General features: G+C 39.2%; 1 protein-coding gene across 2 annotated transcripts in view; it reads left to right on the top strand.

The window, feature by feature from the left end:
• Positions 1 to 21,785, top strand: part of GPC6 (glypican 6) — a 724,766-nt gene that overhangs the window by 646,411 nt on the left and 56,570 nt on the right. Inside the window, exons 6-7 of one of the 2 annotated variants that reach the window (XM_064408448.1) lie at positions 7,664 to 7,807; positions 12,010 to 12,039. In XM_064408448.1, the coding sequence (XP_064264518.1) occupies positions 7,664 to 7,807; positions 12,010 to 12,039 (174 nt within the window). The remainder of the gene's footprint in view (positions 1 to 7,663; positions 7,808 to 12,009; positions 12,040 to 21,785) is intronic. The other variant, XM_064408449.1, reaches the window with a different exon arrangement.

The following is a 21,785-nucleotide window of genomic DNA, read 5'->3' as shown; positions in this document are numbered from 1 at the left end:
CCAGACCACCAGAAATCACTTTTGCTTGTTCAACAATTCACCAGACTGGCTTTGAATTCCTCATTAAACTAGTTAAACAAACTTGAATTTTTCCAAGGAAAGGGAAAGTGGAAGGGAGAAAGCTACCATTCATTAAACTTCAAAGTAAAAGCTGTAAGAGATTTAAGGAAAATAGAGTGTTCTGAAAACCAGTGGTAACTCTGTAAGCATTATCCTGCAGAGAATACTTGGTAACTTCCACTCGTGTCTCATCTGTGATTCTTCATATTAACTTCCAAACACATTTTGATTTATCTAGGTCAGACTGAGCACAATGTGTTTGAGGTGAATACACAAAATGTTTCATTTGACCTCCTTTAATAGCCACTCTAGGGAAATGCTACATTGGCCAGTCTCTGATTACCAGACCTCCGTTTGATAGAGTTTTGTCTGGATTCTGACACAAAGATAAACTGAGCTAATGATACTGGCTGCCTCCTTTCCATTTTTAATGTGTGTGTGTATACAGAGGTCACCACCACCTCCGAACCCCCTGTTAATAAGATCCTTCAAATTCAGTAGCAGGTGCTGTTGAGCCAATAGTCAACAATTAATGGCTTTGCCTTAATATTCATCTGTGCACTGTGGCTGAAATTCTAAAGTCAAGTTTGCCAAGCTATCTGCATTAGGAGCTTCTATCTCCCATTTAACTCCCAGTAGTCAGTCAGGTGCTGGCCAGACTGCCATCTAAGTCAGTGATTTTCCATTGCCTGGAAGGAAGCTGCTGTAGCTGGGAAAAAAAAAAAAAAGTGGGGACAAAAAGCAGGAGACTGAGGTTTACTTTCTTCCTGTCAACCCAAAATTAGATGCTTTTTATGGCCCCAGTGCTGCAGGTTGCTAAGAATTTCCCTCAATATGCCTTTTGCTTTCAACCTACATGACGTTCCTTGGATTTTAAAGGCAGTCTACATCCTGCAGGATGAGACTTTATTCTGGCACCAGTCATCAAGGTGTTTAACAGCCAAATATTTTGGGAATTAAAGGTTAGCTTCAGCAAACTCAGCCCTTACCTCAAAAAAGAAACAAAAAATATTTTCACTTAAAACTCACCCCAGGCCCAGGTGTATTTTGTTTTCCTTTTAACTTTTTACTTTTTACTTTTTACTGTTTGGTTTTCACAGTTTTTCCATTTGCTGGAAAGCTGCATCCCCTGCCAGAGTCCAATGATGTTTTGGCATGAGCTCATTTCAGTACTTGCTCACAGCAGAGCAGACTGTTTCTCCTGTCCCTCACAAGTATTTTATTTGCTGTAAAGATTAATAACAATGCCATCTGCAATGCAATAGTTTTACCTCTAAAAGAAACTTTAGACAATATTATTTTTAATCTTGTAGAACAGAAAAGAAATTATATCAGCAAAATTTATTTCATTCTAATTTCACAGATAACAGAGCTGTCTATCCTTGATGGAACTTCGTATATTCTCTGTAAACCATTATTCTCATGAAATGTGATTTCCTTGATCTCCTAGGATATAGCCATCTTTTTTCATGTAACATGGAAATGCTTTACCTTTTTATAAAAAAGGCAAAGGCTTTAGGTATAGTGCCGTCCTCTTCTGTGCCAGGTCAGACTTGCAGAGGTGATATACAAGCAGACTTTGATCCATCCTCTGTCATCTAATTTTGCCTCCTTATACATATTGACCACTTAGAGCTTCAGTGGAAATGACAGAGACCTCACCAGATGTAGTGGGGTGCATGGAATGCAACTGCAGACCTAATGTGGGAGAAAAGCCTCTCTCATCAATTAATCTGAGATGCCACTCAGAAAGCTTCAAGCAGGGTGTTGGAATCATGATCTTTTCTGTTTTCTCATTTTTCAGACCATTTTGTACCTTTTATTCGACTGTACCTATTGAAAAATGTGGTGACTAAGAATCATAGGTATTTTTCCACAAGTCACTCAGTGCCTTTTTACAGTGGAAAAATGGTGATGCACTAATAATGTTATGCCTAAAACACCCACATGCACATAGATTGTTTTTCACCGCTGACATGCAGCCTTTTCTATCTAAAAACCTGGTTGATGTCTGGGAGAAGACACAATGCTGTATTCAGAAGAATTTTCAGCCATGTTATATAATGTTGTTTTTTCTTTAGGAAAAGAAAAAGGGATTGGAAAAAACGAAAACAAAAGGTTTCTTCCTTAAGGAACTCTCACTTACTTATCCTCTTTGTAGGCAGAAGATTCAGAGTTTATTTAATCCAAAATCCAGTGCTCCTGTTTCAAATAGTAATATAAAATTGCCCTATTCCAAAAGTCCAAGAAAAAGCCAATGACTTAACTGATTAATCATTGCAGAAAGTCAAGGCTTATTGCTTGAGTTCACTTCTTGTCTTTCATTTCTTTAGAAGACACAAACCCTCTGTCTTCCTCTTTTGATAGCTGTATGTCAATACTGAGACAGAGACTTAAAGAGATACCACATGTACCTCTTCAATCTTTGTCCTGCTGACCAAGGACATTCAAACTCAGACATATTCCAGTATCTCACACTGCATAAAATGGAGCATCTCTCTTCCTAGACCATTAGCTTTTCTTGTTTGTGTGGTGATTTTGGTCGATTCTTCTAGCACGGTTCACATTAAACATGTGCTAGTATTATGTTAAAAACCTCCAATTCTTGCTGAGGCTGCAATCTTTCTCTGTTTTCTTGGTATTTCTCAGCAGTTTATATTCAGCACTGCCTGTCCAGGAAGTATGATCACAAATCTATAGGCTTCTTGGCTGCTCACCTTGCACACCTGTCATGTCCCTTAATGACAGCCACACAAGGTCCTTATTTTGCCCCAGGGAAAGTCCCATTCCTGACAGCTGTGACACCTGGAGATGCTTGTCAAAAAAGAGCAACAGTATAGAAAGTCTCTCCCTAAGGCCCAAGGCCTTTCTGCTGGAAGGATCTATATGCTCTGAATATGCCCAAACTTTCCTTTCTCCAAGAGAAGACAAAGACTGCTGATTATCAAAACCAGTTTCCATAAATTCATCAACTAGCACCTGCAGCAATTTTTACAGAGTACCTTCCACAAACCACATCACAGAAAGTGCAAAGCAATCAGCCTGGGCTGCCTGAGATGCCTCCCAAAGGCATCGGTACCTTTTAAGAACAGGCCTTGCAGTCTGGGTCTACCCAGACTAGAGTAATGTTCCCTGAAGGTTGCCTCTGGCAGAAGTCATGGTGCAGTAGATTTACCTTGGATTTCTGCTTATAATAGCTGAGACAGGATGTCTTCTTTATTGAAATCTCTTTGTAATTCTCCAGTGACACCTTTTTGGTATTTGAACAATATAGTGCCAAATTCAGTGCTCAGCAACATGTTGATTGTTTCTCAGGCAAAATTTTTACATTTTGTGCATTGTTTCCCAAAGTTCAGCTCATATCCAAGACTTAGTCATAGCATACATTTACCTTATTCTCATTGTCATTCTCCCTGAGGTAATTCAGGTAGTCATATTCAGAGTCATAACATATAAATGCTCATTTCAATCTTGGCCAAAACAAGCTTGTTTTGAGAGCCTTCACAATTTTCTCACAAGGCTGTCAGTACCAACATCTTCGGTTCCTGCTTCGAGTCAAAAAGTAAATGCTACATCTGCTTCATTTTAAAAACATGAATATTTACTAGTTGATACCTAATTGATAGAGATTTCTTATTCACAAGTGTAGGAAAACACAAAAAACAGCACAAAAGATGTTACAACATCCATTTTTATTCACCGTGGAGAAATTTACTAATCTGATTGCATCAGCATAATCATGTCTCCATTGCTGCTCAAAACACAACATATTGAACTATTTTCTGCAATGGTCTGGTCCTATACAAGTATGTTAGACTGTTGGAAGAGTCATGTGGCTGCCATGACCATATTTTTCCACTTTCATATAGTCTATCCCATAACTGAGTTTCCCCTTAGTAAGTCTTAAATCTGCTTTTATCTGAGTTGATGGATGTGCCATTTTAACCTATAAATATATGTTCCTTCTCAGCAATTACTTCAGCTAAATGGATGAATGAGCTCCATGACATAGCAGACCACCTATGCATTATTTATAAGGAGGATATCTTCACAGGACTACATCCAAGGTTCTTCTTAAAATAGTCCACAAGTTTCATACTAAGAAAACCTCTTAATTTATCTGTGTTCTTTCCAGAGCTCTGTGCAGGAAAAATATAATGGCATTTCAGGTAAAAAAATCAATGCTGCTCTATCTGAAGAGTCAATGGAGCAGAATCATATAGAGACACTCAACTGGAAACACTGAGCACTAGCACATGGCTAAATAACAGTATGACCCAAGAGAACAGACTAGTCTTCCATAAAAATTCAAAACGTCAAATTCTCCTGGGAAAAGGGCTCTTTTTTCTACAGTATGTACATCCTAGTCCTGAAGTAGGTACTTCCATTTAGTCAGCTCAAGAGATTTAATTCTTCACTAGCTCTGTTGACTTGTTCTCACGGCTTGGTTCATATCCCTGACCGTAGAGATTTGGTCCATTTGAGCTTTAACAGCAGTTCAGCTAGGAATGGTTTTGTGTTATAAAATCTTAACAGGCGTCTCAGATATCCCAGAACATCCCAAACAGCTGTAGATGCTGATGAGAGAGAAACAGAAGAAAACTTTTGATCTCCCCTATTTTAGATGTATAGCCTAAATGTAGACGCGTACACGATGACAACTAAATTTATCTTTCTTAATTTCAAATGGAATCTGTTCTTTAAATTTTGATGAAAGTGACTGCACCAATTATATATAAAATACACTTTTTTAGGGAGTGGGTTTATGCTACCAATTCACAGCATGTGTAATGAAACACCTGAGTATTTTTCCAGAAATTGTTCAATACCTCTGAGTAGCATTGTAAAGAAAGTATTTCATGTGCTTCTTCTTGGGAAGCATTTGTAAATATCAGTTATCATCTTTACATTTTGTGTTCTGTCATTTAATAACAGGATGCAAATTTTTAAATGTCTCTTTTGCACTGAAAATTCAGTTACTGAATATTGTATCCTTACTGCATTTCCATTAGGTCATTTAAAAAGCAAGTTGTTTCTTTTTCTGTCATGTAAATATTACTGTCTAGTTTCCATCTCTATTATTGTCTGACTGTATGTAAATTTGTTTGTATAAAACCACTTGCTGAAACTATTTGTATGAAGATAAATGCCACAAAGTCTCTGATGGGTTTTTTTCAGTACATCATAAGAAAGATGTAATATAAATTATGTAGACTTGCAGTTGCACCACATGGCCGTACAAGTAGCTTAACAATCACACACTGGGACTTTTAAGGAGACATTCCCTCACTTTCCTTTCTCCTGAGAATCTAGTTGTATGTTTTGTATAATTGTCACTTGCTTTATAGGCAAATACTCAATGCTTAATTGAGTAAATGGGATTTTATAGATATCTAAATAAATAATTATGTTTTCAGTGCATAACTTATCTCGAGTCAGAAGAAACTTAAGTAAACTTTTGTAAGTATAATTCATGCTCTTAGCATATAGATTCACCCTTTAAATTATACTGTATCCTACACAATCATGTACAAATCTTGAATATTAATCTTAGTTGAATTTTCTTTACAAAGGAAAAATAAGATTCTTTCCTGACAAAAGGTTTAGAGTTTTACAAGCTAAAATCAATTTTCTTGGTTGATTGAATTAATTCGTTGTCCAATAGTCCTCAGAACTAGGGAGGCTTGAAACTCTTAAACAGATATTCTCAAACCAGACCAAACAGTATTCTATTCATAAATTAAAAATTCCAATGGCCATACAACAGCTGACTTACTGGACTTTGAGCCAAAGCAGACCTGATGTCTGGACATATATTTAGTAGTAATCAGCTTCTTTCAGCAAATTTTGAATAATTTGGGGTCTTGAAATTAATATCAGGAAACCTGAGAGGCAATTTAATGTACCCTGAAAAAACAGAAGTTGCACCATGGACTTGGGTCACTCTTCCACGAGGTGCAGTCCTGCAGGCACAGCCTGCTCCAGTGTGGGTCCCTTCACAGGCTCACAAGTCCTGCCAGCAAACCTGCTCCAGAGTGGGCTCCTCTCTCCACAGGTCTGCAGGACCCTGCTCCAGCACAGGCCTCCCACGGGGTCACAGCCTCCTCCCAGGAACCCACCTGCCCTGGTGTGGGTGTCCTCCATGGGCTGAGGGTGGATCTCTGTATCCCCAGGGACCTCCATGGGCTGCAGGGGCACAGCTGCGTCACCATGGGCTGCACCAGGGGCTGCAGGGAATCTCAGCTCTGGCCCCTGCAGCACCTCCTGCCCCTCCTTCTGCTCTGACCTTGGTGTCTGCCGAGTTCCTCCTCTCACCCTGCTCTTCTCTGGCCACAATTTTATCTGCACAGTTACTTTCTTTTCCTTCTTAACGATGCAATCACAGAGGCATTGCTGTCATTTCTGACAGGCCCAGCCTTGGCCAGCAGAGCTGTCCTGGAGCCGGCTGCCGCTGGCTCTGCCGGACACGGGGGAAGCTGCTGGCAGCTTCTCACAGAAACCACCCCTGTAGTGCCCCCACTACCAAAACCTGGCCGCAGAAACCAACATAGTCAACCGTACAAAAAGGAGTCATTTGGTCCTACAACCAAAACACAGCATTTATAGGGTTATCACCCCCACAAAGCTCATTCAAACAGTCTGTGTATGGCATTACAGTTTTGTATAATATATCTTATGAGAAATTCTGACATTCAATTCTTTTTCTTTTGAATGGGGGAAAATGTTGAAACACTCACAAAAACAGGAGGGTGATTCTAAAACTGAAAAATTTGGTGTGAAGGCAAACACTAGGATTCTACTTCATGAGAGCACTTCAAAATTTTAACTCAGTGGATTTTCTACCTCTTTACGGATGTTCAACTTGTGTGAAAATGCCTCTGGGAAATATGCTTGATATCCAGTAGTCAAAAGTGTCCTCTGTGTCCTTTAGTACCCACCAGATACACAACACTGAAACTTTTTTCCAGATGGAAGTATATGAAAAGTTTAATAACTGGAAGCATTATTTTCTATACCCAGAAAACAAACACACTAGCAGAAAATAATTATCTCTGTTGCCCAGTCAGTCTGCCTCACCCTTCTAGGGAGAGATTGGTAGGGAATAAGAAAGTTATCCAAGTTACAAAACTATTTCATCATTGACCTTTTCTCTAAGACTACAAATAAGATTGCAAGGTACAAAGAGCTGTAGGTAGGGATTATGGATGACCTGTGATTCTGGGTAAATACTGCATTTTAACAAAACTGAAAACAGCTATCAACTGTGTCCTGCCACAAAGGACATCCTTTTGTGTATTTTTCTTCCTGGAAAGACAGCAATTAAGATGCTTTCAGATGTTAATTTCTCATAATAATCACCTTCTTAAATTAAGGGGGTTTTAAGGTCCCTATATGTTTCCATACCCTCACCAAGTGATTAATAATGCTAAATTATTAACCTGAGTTTTAATGCAGGCCAAGCACTCGATTCAGTATTATAAAAATGTCAATCAAATCTTGTTTCAAGAATACAGAAAGAGAATGAAGAGGCTACAAAATATCAGCTTTCCATTTTTTATGATTCTCATTTAACGAACATATAACCAAGAATGTCTTTTTTCAGGTTTTCCAAGGATGTGGCCAACCTAAACCAGCACCTGCCCTGAGATCTTCCCGTTCTGTCCCTGACAACTTCAATACCCGGTTTAGACCATATGTCCCAGAGGAGAGACCTACAACTGCTGCTGGCACAAGTTTGGATAGGCTGGTAAGGCAAAACATATTCTAGTTTCAGATTAGTACGAAAGGCTTGGCTATATACTAGAAAGTGGTCATCTCCTGATTTAATAATTATATAATCACTCTTTATAGTTTCTTTGCCAGCTGTTCCAGCATTCAGTAAAGTTTTTTTCTTCACTGGAAATGGTATAGAATTTCATTGTAGGAGAGCAGTATAGCTCAGTTTTTATGTATTAGGCTTGTTAGAAGAGAATAAATTCTTTCCTACAGGTCAGAAGCCACATAAGCCTTTGCAGGTACTTTGCAGTATAAATTATGCATCAAAAGTGGTCTACAGCAATATTTTGTATTTTTTTTATTTTATAAAAAAGTTATGTATTAACACCATTTTTATCACCTAGTTCTTTAACTGACACACTTTCAAAGGCACCTCAATTTGTTTCACTTCTTTACTTAATTATAAAATTGCCACTGCTTTATTTCCATCCATCTTAACAATTTACTTTAATCAGCTAAAACTTCAGTGATCGTTAATCTTGCTTTACTTATTCAATCATTTTGGGAAAAAAATACTTTAACATAAGATTATTTTCTTTACTACCAATCATTGGATTCACATTTCAGACTTCAATGTTCCTGCTATTTATACATCTATAGATTTGTAGAGGGATAATTACTACAGCTGTACCATCCCAGCAATCATCTGTAGGTAAAACCAATGAGCAAAACTGAAGAGCTTCTGATTTTAAAAAGGCTGTATCACAGCTAATTGCTGCACACTTGCAGAGCACTGGTCTGTCTTGCCAAAGAGAGTACCCAAATATACCAATGCAGATGAGGACCCAGGTATCTTCTTGACGCCATCATTCATCAAATTCATGGGATGTCACAGTAGCTTTTCACAGTGCCAAGTCTTTCCAATCACTCCTGTCTATGTTGTACTCTATGTACTCTATTCTGTCAATTTTCATGGCAACCCAATAGGAAAATAACATGGCATTTCTAGTCAAGTCATGGGATTACCCTGCAGCAAAAAGAAACATTTGTTAGTTCTCCACTCTTCTGGAAATATTGTAGCCTGGTTATCCTGAAAGGAGAAGCAGAGAAGATGCTTACCTCCATTGTAGGTCAAACCACAGCAGGATCATAGTGCAGTGCAACATCTCGGGCTAAAAATCTGAGTAGCAATACTCAATCTGTATTTGATGGGATCATAATTTTACCCTTTCACTTTATACTCAGAGAACTAGTCCTTCTGCACTGCTCGGAGCAGAGGCTTGGATCTTAATGTAGAATTGGCCAATGTGAAGTGAAAGGTCACCAAAGCCTTTAGGTTTCCATCATGCTTTGTCAAATCTGAAAGTTGCAAACAGCTGAAATGGGAGGAAGAGCATGAAAAGGAAGGGGCTGGAAGCATGGCTCAACTTGGATTAGTTTGATGATGTAAGAACAGTTCAAGCATTTTTGTAATGAAAAAGGAAGGTTTAAGATGCATTACATATTGACATAAGAAAGATACTTCTGAACACATCAAAATACTAACTTGCAAAATACTGAACAGCACACTGAATAAAGCAGAGATGTGTCCTATACTGCTAGCCTGTAAAGGCTGAAACTAATGAACGTTGCTAATACAGATAATTCTTTATGACTTCTAGAGTCTGAAAGGGGAACTTATCTTCATATGATTTAACTAGTCTTGTTCATGCAGTATTTCAAGAAAAAAACCAAGGAGTTTAGTATTGCTGCTGTTCATTTAAAAAATGTTCAAATCAAATTCCTATTTCCTGTTCTTGCTGATGGCATCTAAAATAATTACTATTTATGGTCTGTTAATGATGAGTTTTGGTAGTAAATCCATCTTCAAATGGCAGTGATGAATGTGTTGTCTCCTTCTGGGCTGGGACCAGCCATCTCTCAATTCAGAGATGGCTGCTGATCTCAGTGGAGCTAGGAAAGGTAGTTCATTTGGATTAGAGCAGACGGCCTTATTTCAGAGCTGTAATCCCTTAGCAGCTCTTAGGAAAGGTCACTGCCAGCATCTCACACCATCTTAGGTAATTTTATCCAGAAGGATATAAATGCTACACTCCTGCCTCACACAAACACCATTTAACCTGTGTTGGAACCTCAGCTTTCCATGTGCTGAATCATTCCCTGAATGACATCTCTCTTTATGAACTGTAGCCAGATCTTGGAGGACCAGCTTCATTTGGATACTCTTAACCCTTGCATTGTTAACAGGGTGCAACATGCACAGCAGTTTTCTTGTCTACACACTGATCATTTTCTGTTGCTTACTTCATATAAATACACTGCAATACTAGTATTTTGTTGGTATTTTCAAACACTCGAGACCATTTTGATTATTATGGATACAAGAATAGTCTTTTCTTGTGATTCAGAAGACTGTTCAGTGTTACATTAATGCTTTTAGAAGTCTATTCTTGAGTGTGTAGTCATGAAACACTGTCAGACCACTTGACTTTAAACTGTCACCACAAAGTCCAAGCACACATTACAAAAACCTCAAAAGAAGTGACAAACTATTCTGTTTTTGACAGCAGAAGACACGACGTTTAGAAAATATTTCCTGTGCATCTCAGTGTTATACAAACATGCAGCATATCTGAACTGAATTCTGTTTTAGTCCTGCTGCTATCCTCACTTATAAACTTAATTCAGTTGGGCATATTTTATCAGGTATGTTGCACAAAGCTCTCATAAGAAGTCTGTGCTGAAATCACCAGGTACTGAGCACATCTGAGAAAGTGCTCCTTCATCCTTGCCTGAGCTCATGCTATTAATCCAGATATTCCACTTCAAAAGGAGGGAAAGTGATTTCTCTGTGTTATTGTCATAGCTGTAACAAGTAAGGCTTAACAAATAAGAAATAGATCAAAATTACTTCTAAGAAATGTGGAAAAATCTAAATATCCCCCAAAAGCATATGGGGTTTTAAAGCATCTGATGTATTTTGGAAGCTATGTGGATCTTGAGAGACTTGTCTAAGCATGGATGAAAAGCACCATCTGAGACATGCTAGAGTATCTGAAATATGGGACCAGCAGAGGTCTCAAGGAGTCCAGTGCACTTCTGGAGCAGCAGAGGGGAGCTGGCTTGAATATACTACAGAAGCTCAAACAATTCAAGACACTCATGCTCAGACAATTCAATGACATCTTCACAGCACTGGGCCTAAAAGTCAGGCTCTTTCTGAAGCCAATGGAGAGAGACACATCTTTGGAGAGTGATTCACCTCATCTGTCACACACATCTCTCAAAGAGAGGGAAATAAAACACTCAATTGGAACATCCACATGTAGATAGACAAGACTGAAATGCCTTGGGGTATTTAAGTCATCTAACTGAGCTGGAAGATAGAAAACTAATTTGAGATGCTTATGCTCCCCTGGACTGTCATCTGAAGTCTGGATAGAACACCTTAGAGGATGTTCACTGTGAGGCATCCAAGTGGGAGAACAGAACTGAGCACCAGCTGTTCTCTGCAAGTTGCACCATGTGAAATTCAGCTGCATAAATATAGTCACCTAATGCTCTTTGAGATGCCTGTGCTTTTCAAGATGTCCAAAGGTGAAAGCAAGGTTACAGGAGACCTGGTTGGAAGTTAAATGGAATATCTCAGAGGTGCTAAATTGACTTGCTCTGCCTACATTTCAATAGCTGTATTCCACCTCATACTGACTGCAACAGTAGCAAAAATGAGGACTTTTCTGATTCAGTGTAGAAATCCATAGTGCAGATACCTAGAACCAGCTACCTTGATTTGAGTCCAGATGACTGTCATTTTTACTGTTAACAGAGAGAAATAAAGGCCTTAGCTCAGTTATCTAAGCATGGGTTTAGGCAACTGATTTGAGATCACATATTTCTAAAGAACAATTCATCTCATCCTAAAGTGTACATTTGAACAGCTCAGAGAAATATTTCCTTACCCCTCTACTACAAAGTGCCAAAAAGTGACAATCTTAGTCCAAGAATCTAGCAAGTACACCTGAAGATCAGTACATTTTAAAAATGGTCAAAAATTAAATAGTTTTAACACCTGCTTCTGTAGAGCATGATCTAAAGTTTCTCATTTAAAATCAACTGCTTATAAAGACTCGTTATCTTCTCTGTGGTTGCCTGTTTGGTATAACCTGTGGTTTATTTTGTTTTGTTTTGTTTTGTTTTTCTGTTCCCTGAATCTGTTTCCCTCTTGCTTCCCAGAGGACTATCTGGAGGACAATGCAACATGGTGTAAGCTTTGGTATTCTTATTCTTCACTTCATTCCCATTTGTCTTTGTACAATGATGGACAAAACACTCATTTAAGTTTCATCTTCACCATCTTTACTTTGTGTGTGTGTGTCTTGTAGGCTAAAATATTAGCAGTTCTTTCTGTAATTTTGCATTCTAATTTCATTTTGCCATGTGCCCAGAGCTGCTGCTGCCTTCCAGTATTTTTCTCTCAGCTCAAGGATGATGCCTCATCCCCAGAAAGGATGCACTAGAAACTGGTGTAAGCACTAGAAACTGGTGTAAGCATCCCCATAGCCTCACACCCCACAAGGGCATGTAGAGCAATGCAGACACTGCAGTAGCATTCAGCTCTGAGTCCTGTGCCTGGAGCAATGGAAATGAGCTCACAAGCCTTCCTGGGCTCTCTCCCTAAAAACGCCCCTGTCTTGCTGGCCAATCTCCTTATGCTTTACAGCTTCATAAGTTTTTGTGGCTGTTAGAGGTCCCTGGTTCCAGGCAGAAAAGCCTTCCTCAGCAGAGCTCATTCAGCACAGCCCAAGGGGAAGGCGCAGATTTGCATTTAGCATGGACTTAATAGTCCAGCTCCTTAGCAGGACTAATTAGTCTACAGAGAGCACCATGCTGATACAGCCATGCTGCTTCCTGTGTTTGAGCTGCCCCAAGTACCTCTGTATCCACCACATCACTGTACAGCAGTGCTGTCTTAATTCAGCTGGAATTTCTCCTGAGAACATACTGCAGCCTGACCTGGCTGGACGTGTATAAAATAATTCCACATTTTCTTTCAGGAGGACACGGAAGTTTTCTTGATTTTTCACCAGGGAGCTGATGCACTATTAAACATATAATACATAATGCACATGCATACTGTGGAGACAGGCAACTAAGAAATTTGCCGTGGCATTCATGGGTGATTTGCATTCACACACAGTACAGTGGCTGCATAGATTAGTGGATGAGCATGCACCCCATCTGAGAAAGAACACCTTTTATGCTCTTTACCCCAGGGAGGGGAATATACTGTGTCACACTTTGTGGGAAAATGTGCTTTTAGAGTCCCTTCTGATTTCCTTAAAGTAAAAGCAGATAAAGCAATTTCCATGAGGAAGATACCCTGAACTACCCTTTTTAAGAATTAATTCCAATGTACTTTAAGTCTCTTTTTAACTTTTTTATTCCACTCTGCTATGGTTTCTGTTACAGTGAAGAAATGTGATTGTAATATAACAAATCAGTTGTGCGCAACTTTTTGCCACTGCTACAAAGCTACATGAAATAGAAAATATTACTTAAAAATATATAATCTCCTTTGCATTTTAACTATAAAAGACTAAAAGTAACAAGACTGTAGACAAATCAGACATTGATCTGAATTGGCCAGGGAATCATCCAGGGCATTCCTAAAAGTGAAGTTTTCATTTCAGGTTTGTTAGACTGTTTGGTCCACAATCTTGAACTGTTAAATGTATGCCATGACAGCACAATTTTCCTGGGATAGAATGTTTAGCCTCAAGACTTTTTTTTGTCAAGAGACCCTAGAATAAAATCCAAAAGGTATAAGTCTTAAAGGGCTTAAAGTTCTGAGATTAATTTTCCAAGTATCTTCTGCATACTGAGACCATGGGATAAGGTACAAACAATGAACCTGAACAATACATCATAACTGGAGTTTTGGGCCACACTCTGAAGGCTGAAGATGACAGGCTTGCACAAGTGTTTTAGAAGCCTCCTGGCTTCCCACAGGCTACTACCCCAAAACCCTTAGATGCTTTGCTGTTGGATTTGATAACCCTGTGTGATGCTAATCAGCAGATGATTCCTGAAATATACAGCTCCTTCTGTTTTACATTTTGCATGTTTAGACAGAGTCCTGTTTCTTATTAGCTGTTTGGATACAATACGCAAAATGAATAAATATATTTTACCACATTTGTTGTGGTCATTTGAATTTAGGCTTTGATTGGTTCTCCAAAATAAGTGTTTGCTTAGTATCAAGTTTTGTTTAGTCTCAGTTTCTGTCTCTCTGCAATATCTGAGTTTAAGTCTGTGCAATCATTTTTTCCCTCATGGTTAATACCAGTTCCAGGTGGCAAAGGTGGATGAATGATGGTGGCTGTCAGAACCCTCCTGGGAGACCTGACAGAGTCCTGTTTTTAAAAATGGTGATATTATTCCATCCCCAGGTGAATGGTTGTGCATGCTGTTGTATCCGACGCATTGCATTCCGAACGTGCGTGAGGTGGTTGCTAAGACAGAGCTTTGTTACAGTGGTTGCCTCTGTCTTCAGGTGGAATGGGTCTGCCTGCTGCTCAGACCCTGACTAGCACGGGCAAGGAAAGGCCATTTCCCAACAGTGGCAGGAGCCACAGATGTCTATGTTAATTAGTTATCAAAGAAAATGCACAAATCTTGACTGCCATGCAGTTTCTACCTTGCCTGAAGAGTGATGTCTCATGGAACACAGTGACTGCATGATCATCTTCTAAAATGGACTTTTTTATACTAGTTGAACTTCCTTTACCTAATAGGTGTGAAGACCCTTTGGGAGTCATCTTCTCATTTCCAGGAAAGTCATAGGGGTGTGAATGGTACTATGGATCACCATTAGAAAGGTAGGGAATAAAAAAAAACTGCAGATAGAATCCTCTCCTAATCACCAGACTTTCAGCAAACAGTAAAATGAAGAAATGACACATTTATGGGTCTTCACTTGGTGTACATTAAGAAAGTATGTGATTGCTGAATTTGGCTGTTAGGATAAAGAAAAGCAAAATATCTAGGATAAAGTTTGCCTATCTGTGCCCTATCAAACCAGATAAACATGAAGTGGGATTTATTTGTCCAAGCTTTTCATGTTTCTAGTGTTACAATTGAAGTTTGAGCAATCACTTCATTCCTTTACTAATAGATGGACATAGCACCTCCAGAGCTTGCTTAAAATACTCATTTAGAGAAGACAAGAATCTGAATTACCCTCTTCTCCCCACTGAGGATGAAGAGAATCTGGATGATTAATTCAGAGATCCAGTTTGTAGATGTCTAAATGTAACCATAACCCTTGGGTTGGAGCTAGGCTCTATAGATCAGATGTGCACAAAGGAGATTTTGGTCTATAAGACATATCGATACATAGTTCATATCATACTGCTAATCATACTCATTGCCATGATATCATCAGGTACCTAGAAGGATAGCTAGATTCAAATGAAAATGGTTAATTTGAAGGCTGCACAACTTCTATTCAATTGAAATTTCACCTTGTAAATCTGGATTAATACACAATGCTTCTATAATGCAAAGCTGCATATAAACAGCAAATCTTGGGTGGATAGTTACAGATGTTTGATGGGAAAGCCAAGATAATTAATAATATTGGGGAAGGGAAAAGCATGGGTTCACCACATCAAATTGTATCTATCATTAACAGAGGACAACCCTAAGACTGTGCATCTCTGAGCAAACCAAACATAATTTTCTGGATCCTAGGTATGGATGTAGATCCTAGCAACTTCAGAGGTCCACATGAGGTCAAAATAAGTAGGTAGCATATTATCAATTCAGATACTTAGTCAACATGGAAAATGGGAGATTACCTGCAATACACTTCAACAGATCCCATTCTGGACACTGCCAAGTACTGAGGTACACAGTAACAGAGAACTCCTCCTACAGGATTCGGAATGAGGAGGATGGACTCCTTGCACAGCTGGTTAAGAAAACAGGCATTTTCAGAGGGTAACTCCCAGTCTAATGCAGATATCTGCCAGAGATTACATTTATAGCTCTGTGGAAGCGCCAATGTTCCTCTGTCAGCTATGAAGAACTTTATGCTTGACAAGATATTTAGGTTGTAGAGGGCTAGAGCTGAGTTAATCTAACTCCTTCTGAGCAGTCAATACCTAACTTCTCCTCAAACAGGCCTACCAAAGTGAAAGTGACTAAGACTACTAGAATTAAGGACTTAGATGTGGTCAACTGGGGACTCAGTAGAAGCTCACAATTTCACCCTGTTCCAGTGGCTTTGTGATCTGGTGGCAGCAATCATAAATTACCATCGTGTACATGTCTTTTTGGTTTTCTTGGGTCTTGCTGCTTCTGTAATGAATGTATGTCATGTAAATGTTATTTCTGGTACAAAAGAAATGGAATTCACTCTGCCTGATCCAGTGTCTCTAATACAGGTGCTCTGTGGAGCTGGATTTATTACTCTTCCATGGTAGCAGTGGAGAGCTAGTCAAGGGGGTCAATAACAGGCAGAAACCATTGGCTGAAACACAAGTGTCATGACAAGTGACATGCCCTGAACTATCTAGGCATCTGCAAAGAGCTGAGAGATGTGATAAAGGCCTTACAGAAGTTCTTCCATCTTCTGGATGTTCTAGAGGAGTCCAACATGGCATTTCATTCATTTGTATCTATATTGAATGAGGGAGCTGGGAACTACTCATAAGATCTTGAATTAGGCCAAAATGAGACAGCTGGCAACTTGAATAACTGCCTAGATGCCACTGACTAAGAAGTCACAGCCTTTCCAGAGAAAAACTTCACGTGAGGGTCCCAGGTATGGTGCAGGACCTATTTAACATCTGTTCTGGAAGAGAGAGAAGGTTTCCAAAGAAGTGGATATCTGTCTGCAGGCAGCTGAACCTCACTCCAGGTCTCCACCATCTGTGGTGGGTTCATGACACCCAGCTGACATGTCAGTACACGCACTGATAAAGTTAAACTCAGGCAAGACTAATGCACTGCCAGATCCTGATGGACAGCTGCCATTGCTGCTCATTTGTATGGGAGCAAACCACGCTGCTGATACTCAACCAGCTCTTAACAGTCCCTAGGATAATTGCCTTTGCTTTAAAGTGCTGAGACTTTTCCTTTCCTATTATATATTTGGACAGCATAAATACTGTGTAGGAACACAAATGAAAACAGACCAGAATGAAAGTTGTTTTTGCTCTTGAAGCATTCAAGGCCATAAAAATATCCAGTACATAATAACAACTGTGTTACCTAAGTAACTGCTAGAGAAAGTAAAGTAAAAAGCTAATTGCTTAAAGTGCATTGTGTTTTTAATATAACACACCTACAGTGCTCCTATATTAAAGTGTGATATATATGGAGAAATAACAGGAATTTGAGTAATGTATTTCTTCTGCTAAAAAAAAGCATCAGTCATTTAGAGGAAAAAAGTCACTGCATAATAAATGAACTTGCAAGAAACTTACTTTTCTGTGATCTCACAATGAATGTTAATGGGCTTAAAAATCAGAGAACATTTATAATATTAGAAATAATTTTTACATTAAAAAATCAGGGAACATTTATAATATCAGAAATAATTTGTACATTAAAATATTTTCAACTCTTATTCCCTCATTCAGACAAAATCCAGTTGACCAAATGGGGGTATCTAACCTCAGAGCCAGAGAGATAATGTATCCTTTGGTGTCAGCTGAGAGAAATAGGCACTTTCAGGACACAGTTGATCTGAGCTTCTTTAAAAGTCTTTGCTGGATTAAGTAGCACTTGTACTCTTCAGTTCCTGCTTCTCACCATTGTCTGCAGAAGAAGAGTTTGTAGCTCAGACAGGAACAATGACATCATGTGAGATGAATTTCATTCACAGATTATTCTTTCTGGAGCTCATGGTCTGGATAGACTAGGAAATTACTATCATACATTTTGATGGTATTTCTACTTGGTTTGGCAAGAAGGGGTCACACTGTACTTGGCATTGAACACACGTTAGAATTCAGGTCCTGTCTTGAACACCTTAATGAGTTCTATCTTTCAGATCTTTTCTTCTGAAGTTGAAGCTGCAGGATTCCCAGTCACTGCTCATTGCCTCTATATGTTTTTTTAACCATTCATTTGCACTGTGGGAATGGAGTGATCCAGAAAAACAAATTAGCTGTTCCTGTAAAGGGTGATATTCCTAATATCCAAGTTAACAAAATCTGAACTGTAACCTATTTGCCTCATAAGAGAAAGAGGAGAAAGTGTACATAGTCTTCCTCTTGTCACTTATGCTCAGGCAATCTCCAAGTGCAGAGCGGTAGAGATGGAATACTGTCCAGGGTGGAAGACTCCCAGAGACTGGTTATATCCTCCTCTTTGTCAGGTACAGAGCATTTTCACATGTAGTGATAGGACTGGAAAGACATGGCTGCTTTTAACTGTAGCCCATGTCTCCCAGATTATAATGCTTGCATAGGTGGGAAAGAAAAGAGGATAGCGCCTGTCTCAATCCCATTCAGATTCTTATTCTCAGTCCAACTTTAGTTCTCCTAGGTGGAGACCTTCACTGTTAAATGGAAAATGGATAACTCAGCTCTTTTCTGTCTGCGGAGAGAGACCTAGATTCATCATCCTTTTATCAAGTCACCCCTTGCTTGATAAAAATCAATGTGGCAAAACCGGATCCCTTAAAAATCTCTTTTATCATTAAATCAGCTGGATATAGACATATAGGAGAAAGATGGATTGGAAAAAAAGTACTGCCTGTAAAACATGCAGCTCACTTGGGAATGTGACTAGCTGAAAATTGACTTGGTAATGTTCGGGGACAAAACCCCTGGAATTCTCAAGCTAGTTGTGGAAGTACTTTTAAGAAATCCTATTTTCCACAGGTTGTAATGTTGATTTATTTCTGTGCTAAAATGTGAAATAATATGGCTGGCAAACACGCTTTCAGAAATCTAGAAAATAGTTAGTGATATATAGGGACATATTCTTCAATGCCATTTGTTCCTTAATGTGTCCCCATGGCAAAGGCACCATAATCAGTTCAAGGCCACTCATTCCCATGCTACAACATTCTCTCTGCTCTCAGCCATTCACTTCATCAGAGAAAACAGAGATTAGAAGGGCATCATTATAAAAGGAAGATCTGAGCAAGATATTTATGTCTTATAACCACCCAAAATTTAACTCTGGCCTCCTAGACCTGGGTGGCCAAAGCCAGACTCTCACTGCAGGATATGAGTCATCTCTAGAGGTACTCAGGGGATGCTAAGGACACAAGCCAGTTGCTGAACTTTGCATCCAGAAAGGAGCCCCCACAAACTCCGTAAGCTCTCCAACAAAAGAAAGTGAACTTACCAGGCTTTCAGGAAGGGCTCTGATGCTGCATGGTGATCACACAGCTGAGTTTAGATGCACACCTAAATATTTTTTCCCCATTTGAAGCACTAGAGTGTCTGCTGCTTAGAACCTCTGAATTTGTTTTACACTTTTTCAGGTAGCCATTCTCTAAAGGAACTGGGAACTGGGAATCCTTTTACACTATTAGTGGTGACACATAACAGGACTAACATTAAGGTTCTCTTTAGGATTTATGGCACTTCTGAATGCAATGTTATCTGATTTTGAGATCTTACTCCTCTAGCTGTTGGCTTGCTGAAGTGTTTTCTAACAAAGAAAGTAATACTCACACTATGATCCAGACCAATGATTAATTTCCAGCAAGGAGTCCAAGTCTTAGACTTCATTTCCACAATTCACCATTTAATTTTAATGGATTAAATTGCATAGTTGGGGGAAAGAAGCAATGATAAGAACATATCTGTTAATTCTTGCTGCAGTGGTGGAAGTTGCCATAGTAACTTATCAGGATTAGTTAATCAAGCTTTGCCTGTTATCAGAAATCAGGCAGGGCAAAGACTCCAAACTATGGATCTTTAAGCAGTTATTAAAAGTCAAATTGATGTTCAGCTAGAGGTAAATAGGGCAAGGGTGCAAGGGCCTGTCAGATAGAAATTGTAGGCATAATATGTTGCTATAAAGGAATTACAGAGAAAAATGGGGTTATGAGGCACAGCAAGAAGTGTTTTAAATTTCTATTCATAATATTCAAATATTATTCTGGTTCAGAAAGTATGTTTATTTAAATAAGGTTCTGATATTCCATATGGTTTGCTCCATCCCTTATATGAGTAATGTCATATTTACTTAGTCACAGCTATTTGTCTTCTCCAGTCTTCCAGGGGGGAGCCTAGCAAATGAAAATCAAATTGTCCTAGTCATCTTTCATATGCCATCATTTACAACCTGAAGGAACCTACCTGTCTTTCTTTTACTGTACCTGTCTATGCCTGGGGGGTCATTTGTGAAGGAGAAAAGCAATATGATTCTCATGGGCCAGTGTGGGGATCAAAACTTGTTTCATGGACTATTGACAACAGAGAAAGGTGCTACATTTTCCACCAAGGGTGCACTGGAGAGAGGAGGGGGACACTAGGGAAAAGTCTGTTTCTCTATGTCTGAACATGCAGGCCAAGAAGTTCAAGATGGCCAGGAATTTCAGTTCTGGGATTTGACTGTATGCTCAGGTACAGGTTCAGGGAACACTAAAACTCTTGAGACCTTTTCTTGGAAATGCAAAGTGTGTGCTCCTCTCCTATTCCCAGCAGCCAAAGAGGGCATGCAGTAAAGTTTTTACTTTTCCCCTGTACGTAGAATATTTTGTTTGCCTGTAGGCTTCATATATGAAAGGCCATGACAGTATGGGCAGCACAAGACAGTGTTTAGTGCCCTGCACCTGCTGTCTATCCCATAAGGGATGGCAGCAGAAGCACTGCAGACTGGTAAATATCCCCCAATTTTAAGTGTGGAGCATGCTATGCTGGCTGGTAGCAGAGCAGCAAGCTGTTACCCTGCACTGCAAATTCAGGGGAGGGAGGCCAAAATCATGAGCCTTGTGGAGGGTTATCAGTATAGAGGAAAAGCCAAGAGGTGCTTTTCACCAGCACAGTCACCAGCTATGCCTTTGGGGTGCATAGTACAAGAGAGCTTGAGATAACTTCACTCTTCATCAGAAGAGGTACTAGTCCTGAAAGGATCCACAGGCATCAAATAAATTTGAATTTCAACAAGCTAATCAGAAAACCTAAGGTTAGCCTGGCTTGGGAACCTTGGGAACTTGCTGTTTTATCCCTGTGGGTCCACTTGTTACTAAGCATCCATCTAGTTTCCATGAAGAGCACTCATCTGCACATTTTCTTTTTGATAGTTTGCCAGGTTTTCCTAAGTAGGAAAATAAATGAGATAAAAATTGCTAAAACCACCTTGAAAGGAAGTGTAAACATCACAGAGATTTGGCTTGCATAGAACATTTCTTAAAGGGCTGGAAGCCATCTGTGGAATGATGTGAGGCAAGTTATATCTTCTGAAAATAATTGAACCCAAGAAGCATAAGAGCATAAGAGAAGATGGGTAATCCAGTTCAGATAAAATGAAAAGTGATTTTACCTTTTCTCCCACACCTCATTGAATTAAACCATTTTGCACATTGAAAAAAATCATGCTGCTTTTTTCTTATTTGTTTTTATGGATACAATTCTTTTTAGATTCCTGACAAGAGGGGTCTATATTATCTATGAGTTATACAAACATATAGCTGTGGCACCAAGAGCTTGAGTCAGAAATTAATTCAGATGTCAACCACCCCAACCCTCAGCTATCAAACCACTTGTTCTTTGAAAAGAGGCAGGGGACATGAGTAAGGCAGATAATTCTTTTTTGTTTCCTGTTTATCTGGGTTTGGTCAGGACTACAAATAAATAAGCAAATAAATTAAGTAAAGCAAGCTTCTGACATAGATTGCTATCTGAGGTTGAAGTAGAATTGCAGCTATATTTTACAGATTTCAAAGGTTCAGAAACATTAAGTACTCTGATGTTGGTGTGGTTCTTTAAAGTGCAGCTTTAAAAAATAATCACCACTGGGTATCTCCTTGCTTTGGT

The sequence above is a fragment of the Passer domesticus genome, chromosome 2 (assembly GCF_036417665.1).
Source record: "Passer domesticus isolate bPasDom1 chromosome 2, bPasDom1.hap1, whole genome shotgun sequence".
Lineage (NCBI taxonomy): Eukaryota > Metazoa > Chordata > Aves > Passeriformes > Passeridae > Passer > Passer domesticus.
The sequence above is the reverse complement of the archived record's forward strand: the minus strand, read 5'-3'. Positions and strand labels throughout refer to the sequence as shown.